This window comes from Chrysoperla carnea, chromosome X (assembly GCF_905475395.1).
Source record: "Chrysoperla carnea chromosome X, inChrCarn1.1, whole genome shotgun sequence".
In the NCBI taxonomy this organism is placed as follows: domain Eukaryota; kingdom Metazoa; phylum Arthropoda; class Insecta; order Neuroptera; family Chrysopidae; genus Chrysoperla; species Chrysoperla carnea.
The window spans coordinates 28,818,447-28,841,072 of NC_058342.1; the positions used below are offsets into that span (position 1 = coordinate 28,818,447).

Genomic DNA, 22,626 nt, shown 5'->3' on the forward strand with positions numbered 1-22,626 from the left:
ACGATATAATCGTGGATTCGAAGTCATGTGTTTAGAATATTATATTGATCAGTATTAGAATTTTCTTGGTTCTACTTAAAACAGAGCACAATTCTCTCTCCTTTATGATTATTTTTTAATTTTGAGAAACTAAACTCCCATTTTTTTTTTTGGAGTATGGATCATAACGTCACGAATTTTAAGCGTTTTACATCAGTCCAGATATTTTTTTTTTATTGAATGGAAAAACGAATTTTTTTTGGAAAAATTTGTTTTTCCCGTAATTATGATTGTAAATAGTTAGAATAATTTTTATTTTTAAATGTTTGTATGATAGACCTGGAAAATCAGGAAGAAAATAAACAATTTTTGGAATTAAAGTTGAATACATTTTTCAAAATTTAATTTAAGGGGGGTTATATCACTCTAGAATGGCGTACTTGACAAATTTTTGAAAAGCCGAGCTGAAATGCATCATAAACTTTTTTTCAAATCAATTTTTTACCTATAAAATCGACCGAGCCGAAAAGTATAGTACATTTTTTTACCCAAAGGTAATCGACCGAACAGAAAAGCATAATAAACTCAAGTATTAAAGGAAAAATTAGTTTTAACAATTTTATCAACATTTCAAACAGCCTGAGAGAAATCGAATTTGAAACCGCAATAGCTCGTTTGAAAACTTTCTAGTTTTAGAATATATTTCTCAAAAATTTTTATCATCCCTTGCCGCTGTGCACGGGGGATTGAAAGAGTGAGCTCCCAATCTGAAACTCGTTGGATAGAGAAAAAATTCAGTGGCATAAATATAAAGCTTTCTGTTTGGACCTAATGTTAGTTTTGGATCACATGATACAGATCAAAAATTTGTCAAATTTTCTTATATCATTAATCCGATAGAGTGGTATATAATTTTATTCTTCTAGTTCTTAATAGCTAGCCAAAAGTTGACACCGTTGGGAAAGAACGTGGCTGACTAACCTTATAAATCTGGGGGAAATTTGGCATTTTTGTATAAAATAAGTTGCAGAATAATTGCGTATTTTGCGCTTACTCTTAAAAAAAAGAGTTTTCGTGTTTGGCTAGTTGTTATAAGACACGCCAAAACAATATTTGCCTAAAACTAGAATTTGGAAAGCCAGTGAGTGATCCTCTCTCCTTTTTTTCGACAAATACAGGATCTATATTCTAAATTATTTGTTAGAAAGTTGCAGCTTTTAAGATAACTTATACAGTCAAAACCATTTATAACGACATTAAAAATACCTACAGTCATGGTCGTTATAGCTGATAGTCATTTTAAGCGATATGTACTTTTTTAATCCCTTTCGAAATTACCTTCTGAAAGGAATGTTAGTCCGATCGTTAAAAAATAATTTGAAATACGAAAGGGTTGGAGTGGGGAGCCTAAATTTGATCCTTTGGAAATCAAGTTTGTCTTTTGACGATCAGACTTTCAATTTCCTGACCTAGAAGCTAATTCGGAGATTCTTTCACTAGAAAATAATCCGAAGAAGTCCGGTTGTCAAAATACAAGCTGCAATACAATTCTATAGTGTTGCAACCTGTGGCGATCGATCGAAAAAACCTGGAAATACCAGGGAATTTTCAAGACGGTATGTTAATGTTTGTATTTATACTTGGATTCAGTTTGAATCTTGCCAATTCGTCGTTATAATTGATTTTGACTGTAACTTCTTTTTCTATCGACAAATTTGCGAAGCCGAAATCGATCCTGTAATTGTGTAAATATAATAATGAAAGTGTGCTCGTAATTAACATGATAATTTTCTCATCACTTATATTTTTAGAAGAAAAATATTTCGATAGACTTGAAAACTGTGATTTTTTTTTTATGTTTACGAAACGTTCCGCATATTTTTTATTATAAATAATTTTTTTTTAAATTAAAATGATTTTTTTAAAATTGTGTTGATATTTTAGATCGTCACATCTATCTTTAAAAAAAGCAAAAAAAAAAAAGGATTCATAATTTACTTTGAGGGAAAATCGCCAACATATTGTACTTAAACGGAGATAATTTCGTTTCTACAACATTTGATGAAATTCGGTTCCATACGAATTTTTTATAGCCTCAAAATAGCCAAATTTATAAGTAACCCTCATAAATTACTTAAAAAGTTTTTTCCTAATATTATCGTCGTGTAAAATTCACGAATGTTTGTTCCACAATTCCTGCCGCAGTTGGAAGATTTTCTCTCGAAAACTCTACTACAGCCAAATAGCAGTCTATTGACCAATCTCATTTCACGTGAAAACCGTTTTTTCCATAGTTCATAGCTCAAATAGTATTCTTTATTGGCCACCTGACCATTCGGAATGCATTTATGATAGAAGAAACGAAAAATGTCGAAGCAATCAGTAAGGATTACCTTGATTTTAAGAACGAGATATCCCATCTCAAAAGATTCGAATTATTATATTTTATATCAACCATCATAATCAGGCAATAATACGCGCCTCCGACATTTTTCCCAATAATTCTATAATGTACGTTACGATTTCTTTATCGAAGGTTTCCGTGTCTCCAAAATAACTACAATATGCAAGGCGTTCCAAAAAGCTTTTTTTTCGATACTCCCAAGTAATTTTATCAATCCATTTTTCATTTAAAGATGTGATCTAGAAAAAAAAACCATTTTTCTTAATTTTAATTTGTTACAATATCAATTTTGATGCAATAATTTATTTCTATTTTTGTTTTTTTTGTGGGAAGATCAAAAACGAAAAAATCTTTGACAATCTTTTGGAAAAAAATTAAAAATAAATCGTCTTCCGTCTCTATATTTTTTTAAAATGATTTTATTGCTTTGATTGTGTGTACAAATTTGTAGGGTGTTTAGAGGGGGTTTGTAAAAATAAAATCTCATGGAAAAATTATCCAATTTTTAAATAAAAATAATTGTAAGTTTTAAATATTAACTACAGTCAAAGTCGGTTATTACGATATTGAAGCGTTATAAGCGATATTTTTATTTTAATTCTACAGAATAATTAATTATCTTCTGAGAGAAATAGCACTAAAAGCTAATTTGGGGACTCATTAAAAATATTCTTTATTCGAGGGAAAAATGAACGCCCGACCCTCGAAAAACAAACTGGAACACAAAAAAGTGGCAATGGGACACTAAGTGATCCTAATTCTTTTAAAATAATTTATAACGCTGTATTCGAAATCAACTACCAGGCCAAGAACATATATATAAGGACGTGAAACTCCTATTTCGAGTTATAAACGCCCATGGCTGAATTTACGGCGCCTAGTCTAGAGTCTGGGCGGGATCTAGTCATCGGTCGTTGCGTACTATACTGCGCATAAGGCTGTCTGGCTGTCTAAGTGATTGAAAACAAAAGACAGCCTGATGCACAGTACAAAATACGCAACGACCGAGGACTAGAACCCGCCCAGATTTTCGCCTCTTTTTCTGCTACCCTCTCCACTTGAGTTTCACCTCCTTATATATATATGTTCTTGTACCAGATTTTGATCGCGTAATAGACAGAGCGCCGTATTTTTGTGGTCGCGTTTATCACGGTTCAATGTATAAGCTTCAAATTAAAGTGAATATTACTCAAAATTAAATAAAACTTCAAAAAAGTTTTTACCTTGCCAGTTAATTGTTACAAGCGATATGTCACTTTAACCGATTTTGATTATAATCAATAAATAAAAAATTCGTGTATCGATACAATTTTGAAAATTTTATGTAATAATTTATTGAATTTTTTTTTTTTTTTTTAAGTAGGAACTAATTTATTTATTTTAAATAATTCAAATATTTAACAAACAAAAAATTGACGATTTTTTATTTTAGAAATTAATTAAACATTTTGTTTCTTTTTTTGTTACATCAAAATTTAAAAATGTAAAGAAATATGCGGTCTAAATACTGAATTATATTATATGCTTTAAATTTTAACGATACTCGATGTAAATTGGGTCTCGGTCGATTTGGCTGAAATTGTGAAATGTTATAGATCTCAACATTCTGATCAAAAGTTATCATTTTCCCAAAGTGATCTTATGGGTAGTTTCAGAGATATACATGGGGGAAGTATGTGATATTAATGTGATAGAAAAATCAATAGTCGACAACAGTAATGGGAATTGGTTGCTTGAAACATCTCAAATCTGGACATCTTTAACTGTCTGTCAGTGATAACGTGGAAAAAATCACATTTATAATCAATCGGGTGATATCGTTTTAATTTTAGTTTTCTATCGATAAATTTTTTATCAAATTTGCTTTTAAAATTTTTCTTGAATATCGTTAAAATTTAAACCACTTAATATTTTTAAATTGAAAATAAAAAAAACCCTAGTTTAAGGATAATTGTATCTAAAAAAAAAAAATAAAAGTCCCCGAACGACGAAAAAAAAGAAGTAAAATAAGGACTTAAATAACTTATAAGAATGTCGATAAAAAGACAAAAATTTATATAATTTTTTCCGCTCAATTACGTTATATAATCAAAAATATCGTTTAATAGAAGTATTGTGGAAATTTTGCTAGTTATTGTGTGCTTCCAATTAAGCCCGTCCCTTCTTTTCTCGACGCAATATCGTTTTTACGATTTTGAAACACGATTTATTTTATGTGTAGTAAAAAATAAACAACGAATTAGAATAATATCTTTGAATTTTTTTTTTGGTGAAAAATAGAGATTTTTTTAAACTCAGGCATTCAGTGACGTAAAGAAAGGGGTGCTAAAATTAAATCAGTTAAGTTTAAATTCTTGATTTTCAACATAGGTTTATTGTCGAAACAACAATGTACCTGCTTCTTTCTTTATAAATTTTTTCATCCTTAAGTATTTTAAATCATGTTAAATTCAAGTGCTATTTTGGGAACCATACAACAAGCGTTGCGTTAAAACTTTGCGATTAACAATCAAATATCAGAAATGTACTCCAGCCTTGGATAGCTGATTAATATAGGGTGTCCCATTTTCGATCTTATTTTTGAATATGCTGTCATTTTGCCTTGAATAATTCCTGCGCTCGGGCCTGCGTTCATCAATGGAATATTTAGTTAATTTTGTTAACCGGAATGTTTTCACTTGTCACTTGTCCACATTCTAGTAGAAATACACCAAAATGGCGTCAAATTTAAAAATAACATCGAAAATAGAATACCCTTTTTTACAGATTTAGAAAGTTTTATATTGACATTGATGAGCGATTTTAAAAAGACAATTTCGTGTTCCAAATCGTGTTTTGAAGTCACCGAAACTAATAATTTAGAGAGAATAGAATTAAAAAAAAAAAAAAAAATACCCAAAATATATTTTTGAAATTTACTTTTTAAGATCCTTTATCTTCATTCTTCTATTGAACGATATTTAAGGGCCCCGATCGTTTATAATATATGACAAAAAGTAAGGAATTTCACAGGGTGTGTATGAAAAAGCAGGCCAAGTGGTAGGGTACACAGAAAAAAAGCATTTATCGAATAAGAAACGGATTGACATGTTTTGTATTTTAATTCGTCGTTACCTACCACCCTTTTGATTATTGATCATTAATTCTTGTTCACACTGTATATAAGAATGATCCAGATAATTCAGATAGCAAAATCCTTCGTTTTTTGTCATTTGTTTTTAGCGATACCTGAGCCCTAAAAAATTAAGGGAGTAAAAATAAAGAATTAAATTAAGCTTTTTTTGAGTGAAATATGTGAAAGAATGATTTGAAAATTTTCATTTGTTTTTCTTCACTTTTTTTTAAATAAAACTATGATATACATAAATATAGATCCACTCAAAATAAAAAAGGGTCCTCCATAAAATATTGCATATTAAAATAAAGATATTTTTGATCCAACCCGTTTTTTCCTTTATTTCTATATATCCCACTTTTTTATAGACTTTATCAGGGTCAGGGTCGTCTTACCCAAGGGGTGTCCGGATACCAGGACGTAGACACCTAGGGGTAGCAAGCCGATCGCCTTAAATACTATGCGTAATGTGCTAGTTTTGAAAATTATCTAACAAACATTCATTATAATTTTTTCAAATCCCGATATGGATGGGGAAAATCTCTTTAATGAGTTGAAATTGAGTTTATTACCAAAAGGCAAAAAGTCTTTCTCAAAATTGAAAATAATAATAAAATATTTACGATCAAAAGTTTGAGAACTAAAAACACAGAGGCCTGAACCTGACAGTGTACCTAAAAACCTCTCTTTGACGACCTCTCCGACCTAAAGTCCGTCGACGTCAAAGCACTCCTGCTGTTCTTAAACAACTCCAAATGGTTCATGGAGTAGTGGCCGGGGATGAGCCAACCCTTTGTCGGTACCACAACGGACCACCACATGGTCTAAGTGTGTCCCACCCCAGGACAGACACTATAGCCAAAATTGAATTCCATATTTAAAAATATACCTAACCCTATTTTGTAGTAGGTTAGGTTAGAGTGGATGAACTGATATGGGACAAACTTAGACTAAAGGGTCCATTGTGATATCGAAAAAGGACTAACCCATTCACCACATTGTGGCCTTTTTAGTAAGTTGATTGGCTTCTCAATTTCCTGGAATGTCCCGGTTCGCATAGCAGATTTACATTCATTTATTCAGGAAGTTCATTTAAGGACGTTCGACAATCTTGTGCTACCTTTGAGTATTTTTAGTAAGTATTAAAAGAATAAAAAATTAAATTAAATTTTAGTTTTTTATTTTTTATTAACAAGAGGGGACAAGCTAATTTTTGTACCCTGGCATCAAAGATCGTTAAGACGGCCCTGAACTTCATCGATTCCAGTTGTTACATCAAAATTATTTCCCGTCCGTTAATTCGCCTTTTCTTATACCCGTTCTAAGAAGAATGTGTATTATTTTATGTGAGTAATAAATCAACTTAAAAAAAAAGGTACGCTTAACTATTATATCGATGTTTTGTCACATTCTGTAAACTCCCCCTTTCCTCTCCTCAAATTATGATGCTCGTATTTTATGGATAGACCCTAAATTACGCTTTAAAATTTAATTTCCATCACAGAAGATATTAAAAACTGTGCGCATGACATAATTAATTAGAACGAAATGTAGAATTGAAACTTCTAGCTATCTGTTTGACAAAACATTATTCTTCTTCAGGCTCCGCAGTTTCTCCCTCTGCCTGATTTAATTCTCGGAATATTTGGATAAAGATTAGATTTCCAATCAAATAATTTACTTTAGGAGACTTTTTCATTTAAAATATCCAAAGTCAATTTTTTTTACTTAAAAATGTTCCTTAATAGTAAGTTATAGTCGGGAGGGGGGCTTATGATAAAAGAGCATAGGTAAAAAAATTAGCGCAGAAACAAGTTCCTTAAAACATTTATAAAATACGTCGAAGATTCGTCAGGGCAACAAATCTAGGGGAAATAAATTCTAGATAATTAAACCAATAACTCTTAATAAGTCTACTTATTTTTAAAATAATCAAGATGACCTTTCAGATGCTCCAAAACCACGACAGACCTCAATTAGAATAAAGTAATTTGTATATATTTAAAGTATAAAACACTCCACCCACAAGATTTCACTACCCCTTAGAGTAGTTTTGGATACCCTGAAGCTCGTTTTTCCTTCCCTCACTTTTATCAACACTGACGCTATCTTTTGAAAATTGTATACAGTCTTGAAAGTATTTTTAGCGAAATATTAGCTATCATTTAAAACACTTTCAGATTTTGAAACGCCTAAGAATACCATAGCTGTTAACTATCAAATTCGTACAAGGAAATCACAATATGGTTGCATTCAATTTGAAAATATATTGAGTAAATGAAAATACCACTTGCGAGTATTACGGAAGAGTTGATAGACCTTAAATATGTGTCCAAAATTAAAGCCGAGTTTCAACTTCGTATTTTTTATGATGTCATGAGTCATATATTATGTACGTGATTTAGTTGGTAGAGGAGTGCCGGTCAGAAGGCCTGAGTTTCTTTCCTTTGCTGCGCCGTAATTTAACTTTGTTTCCACAAGTATATTTTTTAGAATTTTGTACAATTATTGGATTAAACTGACCAATATTTCTTTCCACTTTTAATCTATGGCCGCGTTCTGCCTAAGTGGGCCATACTGAGCGGAAAGATACTGATATTAGCACTTTTTAGCGAGCTCTCACTTCTGCTAAATGTAGTAATATTCAGTGCAGCGAGATATGTATGGTATAATAATTCAATTTGACAATAACCAAAACTAAGCCATACATTCTCTATGTCAAAAAATAATGTGCGTTTTTTTATGACACAGAGATACATATAATCTTATCTTTATCAACACAAATACATAGATAATGTAACGTTGACCCATCGCGCCATCGCGATTGACTAATTCAATTCATCTCTTCTCTTGTATTTACACAAAATCTCTTGTATTTCGTTTTGAGACGAAAGCTTCGAAACCTAGTATGATTTTGTAACGTTACTCGCAGTGTGGCCAAAGAAGTTTCACTTTAAAAATGTTACAGAACAGGTCAAAATTCTCCGACAATATTTTCCAGCGATATTTCTAATCAAGTAACGGACTTATATTTGTAAGAACATGATTTTTTTCAGTTCATTTTCTGTCAAGAAAATGCGTGGCAAAAATTAGCTTTGAAGGGTGTTCCATTTTCGATGTTATTTTTATTTAGTCTCCTTGTTTAACACGATGTACACTTGTTCCATGGAGATCATTCTGCCATTTCGTTGACAAATTGCTTCTCGCTTGAGTTTGGTCTCCTTGCGTAATCTCCATCGTCAAGACTATAAGAGAAGGAGAGGAGAATAGAATGCATTCGATGGGATGATATACGTCCGGCACTTGTAAGTTCGCTTATGCGTATTGATTCTGCGCGGCTTCATGTATACTATGATAATTATACGCTCAGTGTTGCCAACTTTCAACTCTACGTCCCACTAAACAGGCGATAGAAAACCACTAAAAAACAACAAGAGAGCAATAATATTGCCAGAAATGATATTAAAATATTAAATTATTTAAATTATTTTACCACTAAAGGTAGAAAAATAGTAGAAAAAAACCACTAGTTTTAGTGGTAAAACTACTAAGTTGACAACACTGTATACGCTATGGTCGTGAGATACAATCAGCGCCGCCAAATTCAGAAAAACGAACTTACAAGTGCCGGATGTATATGTGATCACTCAAAAAATAGATTTAAGTCTCCTTCTCTTATAGTCGTCTTCATGGTCTCCATAATTCGTTCTTCGATGACACATCGAAAATGAAACTCCCTTTATCATTTTTTTTTTATTTATACTCCGATATTTGTAAATATTAAACAAAAAATACAATTAAGAATTTTTGTAGGTGAAATTTTTTTTAGTTTGTATAAGAACAAAAAGATCCTAGATCGTTTGCTTGAGGTCATTCGAAACTTTTCGGAATTTATGAGAAAATTTAACACCCAATAACGTGTAGCGCTTTTTTAGTGATGACAGTCAAGTTTCAGATGATCGCAAGAAAACAATCTCTCATTTTCGTTAATCGAAATATAACTCGATAAGTGTATATATTAAAAAATAATTCTGAAGTTAAAAACTTTCAGAAAAATTTTATGCTTTCAACTTTTGTATTACGCATAATCAAAAAAAATAAATATTACAAAAAAAAGCATTTGTACATTCATTTTCTTTTTTTATATTACTTCATGAGAAAAATCATGGTAAACAACTTTAGTGTAAAACATTTTATCAAAATTTTTTCATTTATGTGTTGTTTTCATTTTCTAAATTAAAACACAGCAGAATTAAACTACGAAAACAAAAACAAATAAAAATCAATTTAAAATCGATTATTGTTTGTAAATTATTTTCCCTTTCATGATACGTGTGTTTCAAAATTCAATCCAGCACGCTGAATCAGCTTCATGGGACATCATCAAATCAAACAAACCATCAGCCAATCAACTGACAGAATCTCAATTTTTAGCCAGCTGGTGAATTGAATTTGAGAACCTACGTCATTTCAGATGTCCTAATCTCAACACTCCATAGCCAATGTTAATCGTTATCCAGTATAGCGAATTTAAGGGGTAGCAAAGGTGCAGCTGCCAAAGTGCCTTTACGAAGGCTAAAAAAGGAAGAAAAAGACATATTTCTCACGCCACTGCGCTATAAATACTGTATTTGACACGTCCTCGTATACAAAATTTCTTTAGAAAACACCTGAAGTCTTTCGACTGGTGGGTGATGGTTTTTCAGGATAGGTATGCTGGACAGTTCATTATTGCTTTAAAAAAGAAATTTGTTTGAATAATTACAAAAAAATTACCCCCGGGTGGACTCGAACCACCAACCTTTCAGCCGGGGCAGTAAGCCGAACGCGCTATCCAATTACGCCACGAAGGCACATAAAAGTTATATTTTAATTAATTAACCCAATTTCCTTTACAGAACATATGGAAAAAAATTTATCACCTTTTTTCTTAAAGAAGTTAGCAAAGCATTTTTTTCGATTAATTTAAAATATTTTGCTAATTTTTGATAAATTTTTTTTTGTTGATATATTCAAAAAGAAATTCGCTTAGTTAATTAAAATATAATTTTTATTTTATTAGGACATTGGTTCCATGTGCCTCCGTGGCGCAATTGGCTAGCGCGTTCGGCTGTTAACCGAAAGGTTGGTGGTTCGAGCCCACCCGGGGGCGTCTTTTTTTAATTATATTATACAATTTATTTATTGATGTATTATATATATTTTTACTTATTGCATACCCTATCTAAACTTCTTTGGGGTTGATTTTGAAAAATTTACGAATCGATTTTTCTTTTAAGGTTAATCAAACCCTTTTTTTTTCACCGAATCACCATGCTGATAGCATCTCAATTGATAAGATAATTAAAATTTTTTTCATTTCAAGTCAATAATTCTCACTACATGGACAGAAAAATGAAGTTGGTATTTGAAAATCTTTAGAAGTACTCGAAATAAAACTCCTGATTAAACAAAGAGGAAGTAACTTTAAAAGTAACGTCGCCCTAAAGATTACATATAAAACTCTGTTTTGCAAGAAAGGGACGGGCAACAATATTTGAATGTTTATAACTTCTTCAGTTAACTTGCAAATTTTGTTATAGTATTAAATCTACTTTTACATTTTTAAGGGTAATGTGGCAAATTCAAAATCAGCCATCTATACCCAACTTAATACAGCTGTTGGATTGAATTGTAGAACGTACACCATCGGAATGTAGGGATTCAAAAAGGGAACGTTTATGAACCCAATTCGACTTAAACGTCTTGCCTCGCCCAAGATTTACTTTCATCAGAGATTTCTAGGATCGGGTTGCACAAAATAAAACAAAAGATTTTGGTTTCCAAAAACGGTTTTATTTTGAGTATAAATCACTTCATTTTATTGTCAATGGTTTCCATTTCATAAATTGTGCAATTTAAATATTTGGCAAAATAGGAACAAAACAACATAAATTAATTTATAATTCTACACTTTCAGTTTGAACCTTACTTGACTCAAACTTAACAGCTTTGTAAAGGTTTTTAAATCTAACAATCTTATTTTAAATTATTAACAAATACAAAAAAAACACTAACAAATTCTAAATGCCTTTTAGAAAGGTCATAACATTAAGATTTCCATCAGAGTTGGATAAAAAAAAGCGTGAGAATTCCTCTTTTTTCATTCCTTTTCCGTCGGTGGTTAAAATGCATATTTTCAAATTTATGTTACTGGCACAGGGTCGTCTTAACACCATATCAGGCGCTGGGGTGCGAAAATCAGACGAAGTGCCGTTTGTTTATTTTTTTTTAGTCTTTGTAAATCAAGCTGGCACTCCTTTACCTTTCTGAGGCCCTTCTCATACAAGTTTGCCTTTATATTCCTTGTATTTTAGTTTTCGTAATCAATCTGGCGCCCTTTTGTGTATGTTGAATGAATAGTATGGTCTCTCAAGACTCACCCCCGAGTAAAGACAACCCTGTGTAATCATATTTAAATTATTTTTGGCCACCGCAGGAAATAAAATTTGTTACGTTTGATAGGTTTTCTCTTTGTGCAAAGATCCAACTCTGATTTTTGCCCTTTATATTTAAAATATTTATATTTAAGAAAAATACATTATTTAAGATTTTCTGCTAGAAACTTAACAATCTTTGGCCAAATTTCATTTGTAGTTTTACCCTGGAAAGTGTGTAAAATAGATTTCTCCTTGTAAAATTCTACAACCGGTTTTGTCATCTCTTCGTAAATTTGTAAGCGTTTTTTCACAGCCTCTGGTTTATCATCTTCACGTTGAATTAAATCTTCACCAGTTACGTCATCTTTACCCTAGAGCAAATAAAAGAAGATCTGTTAGTTTAAATTCACCCTATTCCTGAGATTTCAAGCTATATCTTAGAAACTATTTATCTACATGTCAAAATAAAGGACATTCTAAATATTGAGTTCATTTTTGGCAGCAAAATTTCTTTTCATACTTATGTAAATAAAAATTTTATGTTGTTGACATCGATAAAATTGTGACAGATATATCACTACGAGTATTAACTATTTTTTTGTAGGTATGTTCGATTCAACTATATTTATTACACCGATTATTATTTACTTTATACGTGGTTTGTACTCAAATTAATAAAGAATACAATTTTCTTATAATAGTTTTTCATCTTTAAATCTTAAGCAAGTTTTATTAATTCGTTAATGTAAGAAATCTTAAAATTCGTCTTATATAGTCCGACTATCTTAAATATAAAAAATTAAATATTTTAAAATTGGCGCCAAACTTACTTGTACTTTTGGTGCATTAAAATCAGTATTATATACTCTTCCACTTGGTAAGTGAATAAAGCGACCTTTAACCCGATCAATGATCACTTCAAACGGTACTTCTAAATTAATAACAAAATTTAAGGGTTGTGCACTCCATAATTGTTCAGCTTGAGATCTTGTGCGCGGAAAGCCTAAAAAAAATCTTAACCTAGAATTCAATTAATTTCAGATGTGTATAATAAATACATACCGTCTAACAGCCAACTTTGATTGTTTAACTTTGTTAACTCAGATAAGATAAATTTGACCATAAAATGATCAGGAACAAGCTGTCCTTGGTCAATATATTTTTTCGCTTCAATTCCTAAACCTATTAATAAAGAAAAAATTTAATTAAATAATTGGTCTTCCCCCCACTGAATAAAATTATCCTTAGGAAATATTACTCACTAGTATTATTTTTAATATGTAATCGCAACAAATCCCCACTGGATACATGTTTGAATTCATAATTTTTTAATATTCTGGATGATATAGTTCCTTTTCCACTGGCTGGGGCACCCAAAATAGCAATTTTAAATACTTTTAACATTGTAGAAAATTAATTTTAAACTGTCCTATATAAAAGCATTATTAATACTAATTATCGCTTATTAATTATTTATTACAATCATTTTTAGATATAAACATTGTATATTTAACAAAGGTACTTTGGACTGTTCAAATTTTTTGCCCTTCGCGGTATTTCGTTATGCTTCACATAGGTGGCATTATATGTGTGAAATATTCAGAGCTGTTAATGTTTGTAAATAGAGTAGCGTAAAATTTTTTTAAATCTATGTCAGCAATTTATACAGAATGTTTATCATTAATATTGTTTATAAAAAAAAAGTTTCGAGAAATCATATGAAAAAAATATGATAAATAAACACTTTACAATTCTATCGTTGTAGGGGCTGGAATAGTATTGTACGACAGAGGGGAATTCCCTGGATACAAAAACAATAACTATTATGATGAATTCACGTACAAAACGAAGGGGGTTAAAGTTTCTCCAAAATATAGGGCTTTAAATATGAGTTCGAGCAATATCATAGAAAATACTCTAAGTATTTTCTACTAGTCGTCAAATTAACCTGATTTTTTAATTTATGGGTTCAGTAAAAAAAATTTTTTTTAATCCTCAAAATCGAAAAAAATATTCCCGTTTCCGATTTGGATAAAACTTATGTTATAAGGTTCTCAATTAAGATCTAAGGTACTCGAGAAATCGCTTTCCTCAGAAATATTAGTTCAATCGCCAAATGTATCCAAAATTCGATTATATTTACATAAAAAATCAAGTGCAAGTAAAATTGAAAAAATCATAAAAATTTATCAATATTATGATGGGTAATTATACTGCCCATAAAATATAATCATCTGACCATCTAACTTAACCATATTTAATTTTAGATGTGGATCTGTTTATAGTAAACACTCTGTATATTTAAAATAAAGAAAACATCTTATATATTATTTACTCGAGCAAGTTTTTTTTTGTTCTATCCTTATTTTCCTTATTCCTTTATCAAATTCCATAATTCACGCCTCATTTTCAAGCTTATTATGTCCAGATTTGACGAAAAATATACTCACGGTGTATAAATGTACCGCTTAGGAAAAAAACACGCTAGACAAATAATTTGAACGAAAAAATACCATAATAAGTTTATCAGGCAAACATGTTGGTCTTTACCGATGCTCTCCTAATACTCTAGACAAAATTACTATTTTAACACATGTTCTCCTAATATTAATTTCAGAAATTTTGATTTTTTTCATCACTTTTCTACGAAATTTGTTTGTCGTTTTTAGCAACGGGTACAGGATAGCCGTGGGTAACGGTAACTACGGAAGCGGAATTCCGCACGGGTCGAGTTAGTATAATATTATCAAAAATAAATATGGTTACCATGGAAACGAAACATCAAAACGTCTTTTAACAGTAGATAATTCACTACTCTACAAAATATGAGACAAACTCTGGCAAAATATATAGAAAAAAAAAAACTATATTTATAAATATTACTTACATAGTTATTTATTTTGGAAGAAAATTTCTTTTATAATTTATGTGCGTGATTTGATATTTGAACTAAAAACGTGAATACGAAAATGTTACATCATATTATGCACAATTTAGAATCGTCGAATATGACCTCGATCAATACATTCGTTCACACGAATTCCATACTTAACCAGACATTTGATTTTGTAGCCGTGCTTTGTGGGGATATTGCATTTGTATATTATTTTTATAATTGTTTAGACCGACAACAATGCTATGTTTTTTTTTGTTATTTATTTATTTTTTAAAATTTTAAAAAAACATATGTTTTACATACTTTTGTTTTACACGTGTCTGGAATAATTTTAAATACGGTAAATAAAATTAACTTAACAATATGTAAATTTTTTTATATGTTTACAAAATTTCAAAAATAAAAATTGTATTGTTTTTTTATGAAAATCTTGTAAGATGTTCAAGTGGTCTGATTTGTACTTTTTGTTTGATTAAAAACATGACAATCAACAATTTTTGTTTGAAAATTTTAATGGTTTCTTAGGAAATTAAACTATGTAAAGCTAACACCCCCCAACGAAAGAATTAGACGTGGACATTAGTATTTATTACAGTGGAACCTGGTTAAATGAGACACCTGCAAATTTGTCTCACTTATATTACCCAGTGTCTCAGATAAACAGATATAAATAAATATCTGTCTCATTTACAGAGTGTGCCATTAATAGAGGTCAGAATACAGGTTATTTCAGTTATAGAGGTGCGATTATTAAATTAAATAACGTATTATCAATATCATTGCTGGTACAAAAATTGTCAATACGAGTCTTGAGCATTGTGATTGTGAGAGCAAAGAGTAGACTATCGTGTGTCTTCCCACTTTCACAAACGGATATTAACTTCAGTTTTTCAGGTACTGATAACGATTTGAACCTTCATTTCGGCATTTTTAAAATAAGCATCCGTATGACAGTAAAGCAAAACTAAAACTGAAGGTCATTAAGGCTCAAAATTAGTTAAGTGCGGAATTTGCAGGTAGAATCAGAATAAGTAAGTAAACAAACAAAATGATGGTATCTCAGGTCTCAGTTACAGAGGTTAATGCATATAAAATTCACTCGCTGTCTCAGTTATAGAGGTAATTATATGACGATAAAATCGAAAGAACGAATCTCAGATATAAAGGTTTGCTTCATCCCACTAACAGAGGTAATTCAATGCCATTGTGTTAGGACCTCAGCATGCGTTTCACTTATGGAGGTTTCTCACTTATCCAGGTCCCACTTAACCAAGTTCCACTGTAAATACAATATTTGTTATATTTAATTGACTTTCTTTTTGTTCTTAAATTCAACTCTGATTTTCTCAGTTTAAAAATAATTTTTATTTAAAATAAAAACATTATTTAAGATTTTCTGATAGAAACTTTACAATCTTTATCCAAATTTCATTTGCATTTTTATCCTGGAAAGTGTGTAAAATAGATTTCTCCAAACTCCTTGACTGAGGTAATTGTTAAAATACCATGTATAGACAGTGTTGATTACACTGCCTCGTTACACATACATGCATGTCACACATACATAACTTATATTCCCATATAATACATACTAAACAATTTGCGATTAATTTGGTAAGCAGTGATGTTTTCGAAAAAGTGTTTCAAACAAAACTTGATAATTTTTTTATGAGGAACATTTTTTACATTTAACCTTTTGTTCTATCTCTAACGGTTTACAAGATGGGTTCTACAAATCCAAGATCCAGTTGACCTGTGTTGCTTATTTACGAACTCGACCTCACTTTTTACGTCCTGAGTACGTGTACTCAGACGGGTAGACAGACAGACGGACAGACCGGAAATGGACTGATTAGGGTGTTCTATGAACACCTATAGCAAAAGTTTGTTGGTAGCATCAATATTTTTAAGCGTTACAAACTTGGGACTATACATGGCATAAAAACGTCCATTAAATGAGAATAACTACATTATTATAAAAGCATTTATTTTTATAAAATAAAAATATAAAAATATATATATTTATTTAATATATATATAATAATAATAATAATAATGGTAAACTTAATTAAAATCAAGGTCTGGGACCTCCATAGGCTGTGGCATGACTTGTGGCAACTCCACCTTTACCAGTACTAAAACTGTTTGCAATCGCGGTTGCACCACTTGGATACGACGACGAACCATCAGATTGTGATCCTTTTTTCCGGCTTCCACCAGAAACTCCACCATAACCGCCACCACCTCCAAACATCATTGGGAAGAATGAATTATAAACGGGAAAATTTCTTCGACCACCACCGATGAAAGGATTGTAACCATCATCTTCATCGTCTTCCTCATCATCTGGGGCAGGAAGTTCTTCACGTCTTGGTTGATTTGGTTTTTTTGCTTTCTTTGGTACGGATTTTACGGTTGTGCTACTAATTAAAACTGGCTCATCACTGTCAGTTACGGGTACATCTGAATCAATTGGTATTTGATTTTGTTCAGGCTCCTGTTGTTCAACACTTTCAGGTTCGTTTTCTGGTGGTTGTAACTCGTTTGATGGCTGTTGATTTCCATCAATTGAGATTGGAGCCACACGTTGGGAATCTTGAGTTTCTAAAATTAATAAAATAAATTTATGAAAATTCAACTCACTTTAAATCAGGACGGATTGTGATAGTGGATAACCGGTAAAGTACCCGGTGCTCCCATTACCGCCTTGTACCTAGTGAACCAGCATGGAAGCTTTGAGCATAGTAGATTGAGGCTTGATTTCTTTTATTATCTACATTTTTAACATTTTAATTCAGTCAAATTATATATAAAAAGGAAATGAACCTAGAATCAAATTAAGTATTTTTGGTATTCAGTGGTGTTTACACAAAAATGTTTCAAACAAAAGTTGTTTATTTTTTTATAAAGAACATTTAAACTTTTGTTCTATCTCTTACGATTTACAAGATGAAATTTTTCGAAAAATCGTATAACTTGAATAAATAGACAAAATTTGAAAAGCTGTACCTCCTAAACTATCGGTCCTATAAAAACTGCCTTGGTCTCAAATTGTTGCAAGTTAAACCTTCTTTAAAAATAAAAACTACAGTTTTTGATGAAAAGCCAGTCTTTCCAGGTCAAAATCAGGAAAAACTGAAATAAAGTAAAAATTTTCTAGGTTTTTCTTATTCACGGCAAGACGTCAAAAATTCACTCGAAGCACTCGATATTTGCAATGAAGATGCGTTTTCAAATGTCAACCAAATGTTTCGCGTTCTGGCAGTTTTCCTGTGACAACCTTTACCACGCACAATAGGGAATATTCATGAAATGTTTTTTTGCATTTCTGAACAAAATATGAAAATAGCGTATACCTTGACAATTGACAGCTCTACAATCGGGAATATATTCTGGATTTGGAGGAAGGTATGCTGAACCAGTTTGTACGGTTTCACCAGCGGCAAATGCTGTCATTGCACCATCTGGAAGTGGTAAACCTTGTCGTGTCCTTATCACAGGTCGGGCATAATATCCATGGAATACCATTGTACTTTGTGGCGAAGCACGAGGTCCATTTGCTGATCGGTAAGCTCGATAACCAATTGGTGATGGCAAGAATTGTTGTCCTGGAAAAATTATATGTAATTAAATTTTTGAAAGAAATCGTATTCACTTGAATTAATTTGAAAATTTTCGTTTTCACAAAAAAATGAAAAAAATTTGATATTTTGAAATTAATTATATGATTTTTAGTCGAAATAGATCGTATAAAAACGAAGGCTGCGAAGGAAGTCGTATAGGAAAGGCAAACATTATACATATTTGAAATTAATAAAATGGAAATTCGAATTAGTACCTAAAATAGAAAATAAATTTAGACCATTTTTAAATTTCAACTAGTCTAATATATAAAGACTTATTTGCAGAAATTGCCAATATTTATCATGAAAATTATTAAATTACAGTAGAACCTCGATAACTTAAACCTCGGTAACATAAAAACCTCTGTTACTTCAAAAAATACTATGTTCCCTTCCCATCAGAGCCCAAAACCTCTATAACTTAAAATACGCAACCTCTATAACTTAAATAAATAATCTCTGTATAGGCCCTCAGTAACTACATAGAAACATGTACATACCTCTATATTAACCTTTACCTAACATAGACCCTTGATAACTTAAAATCTCTATAACTTAAAATATTTGGTGTTTCCCTTGGACTTTAACTTATCGAGGTTCTACTGTATTACAAAATGAAAATATTTATCATAAGCAAAGTTTTAGAAATTTAATATTACTCCTATTTATCTGTACTCGTAAGTCAAATATTTATGGACATAGGTATCTTAACTACGATTTGCATTTATATTTTATTGCCATGATAAAACAGGGTGTCCCGCAATGACATATAGGCAACTTTTTTAAAAAGCAAAGTTGTAAAAAATTAATTTTACTAACATTTACCATCTGATCAATTTTTCAAATCAAAGTTCTCAAATACAAAATTTGAAATACATCCTGAGCTGAGAGAAAAAATTATCAAATGGCCGCGTAAAAACCAAAACATATTTCTAATTTAAAATAAAGGAATCAGAGGCTCTTAAAATTTATTCTCTATCCTTTTTAATCTAAAAAACAATGGTTTGTAGTCCAATTTATCACATACACATCAAATGGTCTGACTTTAACTTTGAAAGCATTTATTTCGATTAATTTTGTAAGTATATTCCGCAAAAGTATTAAAGGAAAATTTTTAAAACACCGAAATTGCAAAGAGCTGCATCTGTGCGAAATATGATCAAATAGGAAACTTCAATAGTTCATTCGAAAGACTGTACATTCTAGTTTTTGAATATAATGCTCAAAAATCATTCGCACCAATTTAAATCAAAGATTTAATGTGTGAGAAATGTTATCCCTTAAATTGAATAAAGTTTACGAGCGTATAAAAATTTTAAAAATTAGTTTACAGAAATCCAATGAAAGCACTCGAAAGTCGACTGATTTCTCATAAAAATGTGCACATATGTATTTTTGCACGAGCTTATTTGATCGAGTTATAACATTAACAAAGCAAATTTGACACTTTTAAATTAAATCTGCTGTCTGTCTGAATGTCTGAATTTGTTTATTATCGGTTTGTTAAAATTATCCTTTAATATTTTTGCAGAGTATATTTAAAAAATTTATTTATTCTCACTAAATTAACACTTGAAAAAAATTGTATTTACCTCTTGGATATACAGGATTACAACTTGAAAAACTTACACATACTATTGCCAACATAAAAATATTTAAAAAAAGCATTGTTGCTTTATAAAAAAAAATTTTTAATTGTTAATACTATGTTTCTAAAACAAAATTATTAACAATTATTTCTTATACTTGAAAATGTAAACTGTTTACTGATCCCGGATTTGAAAATTTACGCAATTTATATCTCTTGATGTTTTTACACCATGTACATAAAATTGAAATTTATCCTTTTCCTTCCCCCTCTACGTTTTTTTTTTGTCCACCTAACTCAATTTATTGTCAATACTATTAATCGAATTAATCGATAACTTATAGTATAAAATAAATTCAACCACCCGATTGGTATAAATTTCAATGAATTTATAAATATTGATTCAGGAGTGATTATAAATTTTATTGTCATTAATTAGGATTTTATTAAAGTTATTTGTTTGCCTTATAAACAAAATCCTAGCATGGATTTTCAGCGCTTCAAGTAAAAACCACTGAACATATCAATTTTTTAATGAAGTTAACATTTTTTTGCTGAAGCCAACAACAGATAGGATTTCATGAAAACAATTTTTGATCAATTTCTGCAAATCTTGTGCATGATTGATAGGTTTGCCGATTGCTATCTCCAAAAATTATTTTGGTTTCTCTTACAACTTCTAACTCTTGGTTAGCAAATCAAAAATTTGTACGTGCTACTTTATTTTACTAACATCGTTGTATATCGCCTCGCGTTTATATATACAAACTTGGTAATAATACAAGCCCGGGTAGCTCAGTCGGTAGAGCATTGGACTTTTAATCCAAGGGTCCAGGGTTCAAGTCCCTGCTCGGGCGGTAACTTTTTTTATATTTAGAAACAATATGTTTCAATCAGTGTGATTAACTGTCCTTCTGTTTGTTGTAAACAATGCTGCATGAAAATGTAAGCCCGGGTAGCTCAGTCGGTAGAGCATTGGACTTTTAATCCAAGGGTCCATCGTTCAAGTCCCTGCTCGGGCGATATATTTTGCATGTTTAAGAATAAAATATTTTAGTATCTACGTTAAATATTACTTCAGATTCATGTATAATAGGTAGCCACGAATTGTACGCCCGGGTAGCTCAGTCGTAGAGCATTGGACTTTTAATCCAAGGGTCTAGGGTTCAAGTCCCTGTTCGGGCGTTTAGCTTTTATTCTAAAAGAGTTAAAATACATAATAAAAGTTTTAATTGAAATTATTATTTATTTGTTATTAATTCGTTTGTGGGTTTAATGTAGATTTATCTTCCTTGATTTTGATATTGGAAATCGAGCCTCAGTTCCTTTTTTAAAAAAATGATAATTTTATTCCACAATACGATATGAAGATAAGTAAATTTATAATCGGATGTATATGTTAATAATTGTATTTTGGTAGCTTGTAATATAGCTGTTTAATATGCGTGTACGCGAATTTGTTCTTAACGCATGTCTTCTTCAACTGAAGAACCCACCGACTTTGCGAGGCTATTAAAAAAAGGATTGTCCAAAATTGTAAACCACGATGGTAATACCAAATTTATTTTAGATAAATAAAAAAACGGATTTTAATGTTTTGCAGAAATAGGCAACCAGACTAGTAAATTAAAGTGAGAAAACTAATGGGAAATATCATAAACTTTTAAGGATTACCCAAGATCATTACATCGAAAACTATTAAATCAAAGAAAGTTATAGCTTTATGGTATCACGGAACTGGAGACGAGACCGTTTATCTCTCCTGGTTTCTGAACTCAGACAGGCGAAGGAAAACATTACGACAGATAGGCTGGCAAAGCTTGAAATGTACATAGATAGTGCGTAGATAAATTTCGAATCGAAATCGAAACTAGAATCTAGATAGATAAAGATAAATCAACGCAGACTCAGCTATGCACATTGATGCTATAAAAAAAGTTTGGTATACGTGTTCATAAAATCACCTAAAAAGTCCGTCTGTCTGTTCGTCTGTGATCATGATAACTCGAAAACAAAAAGAAATATCAAGCTGAAATTTCTATAGCGTGCTCAGGACGTAAAAAGTGAAAACGAGTTCGTAAATGAGCAACATGTGTCAATTGGGTCTTGGATCCGTTGAATCCATTTTGTAAACCGTTAGAGATAGAACAAAAGTTTAAATGTAAAAAATGTTCCTTATTTTTAATAAAAATTTTTTCGTAAACCTCACAGTTTACCCGTGAGGGTGCAAAATAAATAAGTTTTTATACGCTACATATATTATGAATGTGTTTATTTGTTATAGCATATATATACTATACCCACTGAGGAAGTGAGAAGAAAGATAGGTACTCTTATTATTTTTTGTGCAAGAGTGGCTCTCTTTATTTACTTACATGATCTAAAAAACAAATGATTGCGTAATCAACACTGTCTATGCATGGTATTTCAATAATTAATTCAATCAATTATTTGTTTTCACTTGTTAATTTTGAATCTTATTTTAATGAAATTAAAAATTAAAAATAATTGCCCAAACCCTGACGTTGGATCATTTACCATAATCACAAATGCAAAGATGGTATTAGATGTATAAAATAAGAGGACTTGGAGAATTTTTAAC

General features: G+C 30.9%; 2 protein-coding genes and 2 non-coding genes across 4 annotated transcripts; 2 read left to right on the plus strand and 2 right to left on the minus strand.

Moving 5' to 3' along the window:
• The first annotated feature begins 10,576 nt into the window (after positions 1-10,576).
• Positions 10,577-10,650, plus strand: Trnan-guu. The gene has a single exon. It is a non-coding gene; the product is annotated as a tRNA-Asn (tRNA).
• A 661-nt stretch (positions 10,651-11,311) lies between these two features.
• Positions 11,312-13,415, minus strand: LOC123302189 (GTP:AMP phosphotransferase AK3, mitochondrial). Its single transcript, XM_044885020.1, has 4 exons — positions 13,180-13,415; positions 12,980-13,099; positions 12,748-12,920; positions 11,312-12,288 (listed from the first exon to the last, which is right to left on the minus strand). Exons 1-4 carry the CDS (start codon positions 13,319-13,321, stop codon positions 12,079-12,081), a joined length of 645 nt encoding a protein of 214 aa, XP_044740955.1. The 5' UTR covers positions 13,322-13,415; the 3' UTR covers positions 11,312-12,078.
• A 3,444-nt stretch (positions 13,416-16,859) lies between these two features.
• LOC123302265 lies at positions 16,860-20,195 on the minus strand. Its single transcript, XM_044885127.1, has 3 exons — positions 20,029-20,195; positions 18,170-18,421; positions 16,860-17,417 (listed from the first exon to the last, which is right to left on the minus strand). The coding sequence occupies exons 1-3, from the start codon at positions 20,102-20,104 to the stop codon at positions 16,888-16,890; spliced, it is 858 nt and encodes a 285-aa protein (XP_044741062.1). The 5' UTR covers positions 20,105-20,195; the 3' UTR covers positions 16,860-16,887.
• Positions 20,196-20,808: 613 nt separating this feature from the next.
• On the plus strand, positions 20,809-20,881 carry Trnak-uuu. The gene has a single exon. It is a non-coding gene; the product is annotated as a tRNA-Lys (tRNA).
• The last annotated feature ends 1,745 nt before the right edge of the window (positions 20,882-22,626 follow it).

Coding starts and splice junctions, on each gene's coding strand:
- LOC123302265 (XM_044885127.1), bottom strand. CDS start 20,104: ATGCTTTTTTTAAATATTTTTATGTTGGCAATAGTATGTGTAAGTTTT. Junction 18,422..20,028: donor TAATCCTGTATATCCAAGAG/GTAAATACAATT, acceptor TAATTTTTCCAG/GACAACAATTCTTGCCATCA. Junction 17,418..18,169: donor TAGAGCTGTCAATTGTCAAG/GTATACGCTATT, acceptor TATTAATTTTAG/AAACTCAAGATTCCCAACGT.
- LOC123302189 (XM_044885020.1), bottom strand. CDS start 13,321: ATGTTAAAAGTATTTAAAATTGCTATTTTGGGTGCCCCAGCCAGTGGA. Junction 12,921..12,979: donor TCAAAGTTGGCTGTTAGACG/GTATGTATTTAT, acceptor GATTTTTTTTAG/GCTTTCCGCGCACAAGATCT. Junction 12,289..12,747: donor TTAATGCACCAAAAGTACAA/GTAAGTTTGGCG, acceptor TATTTGCTCTAG/GGTAAAGATGACGTAACTGG.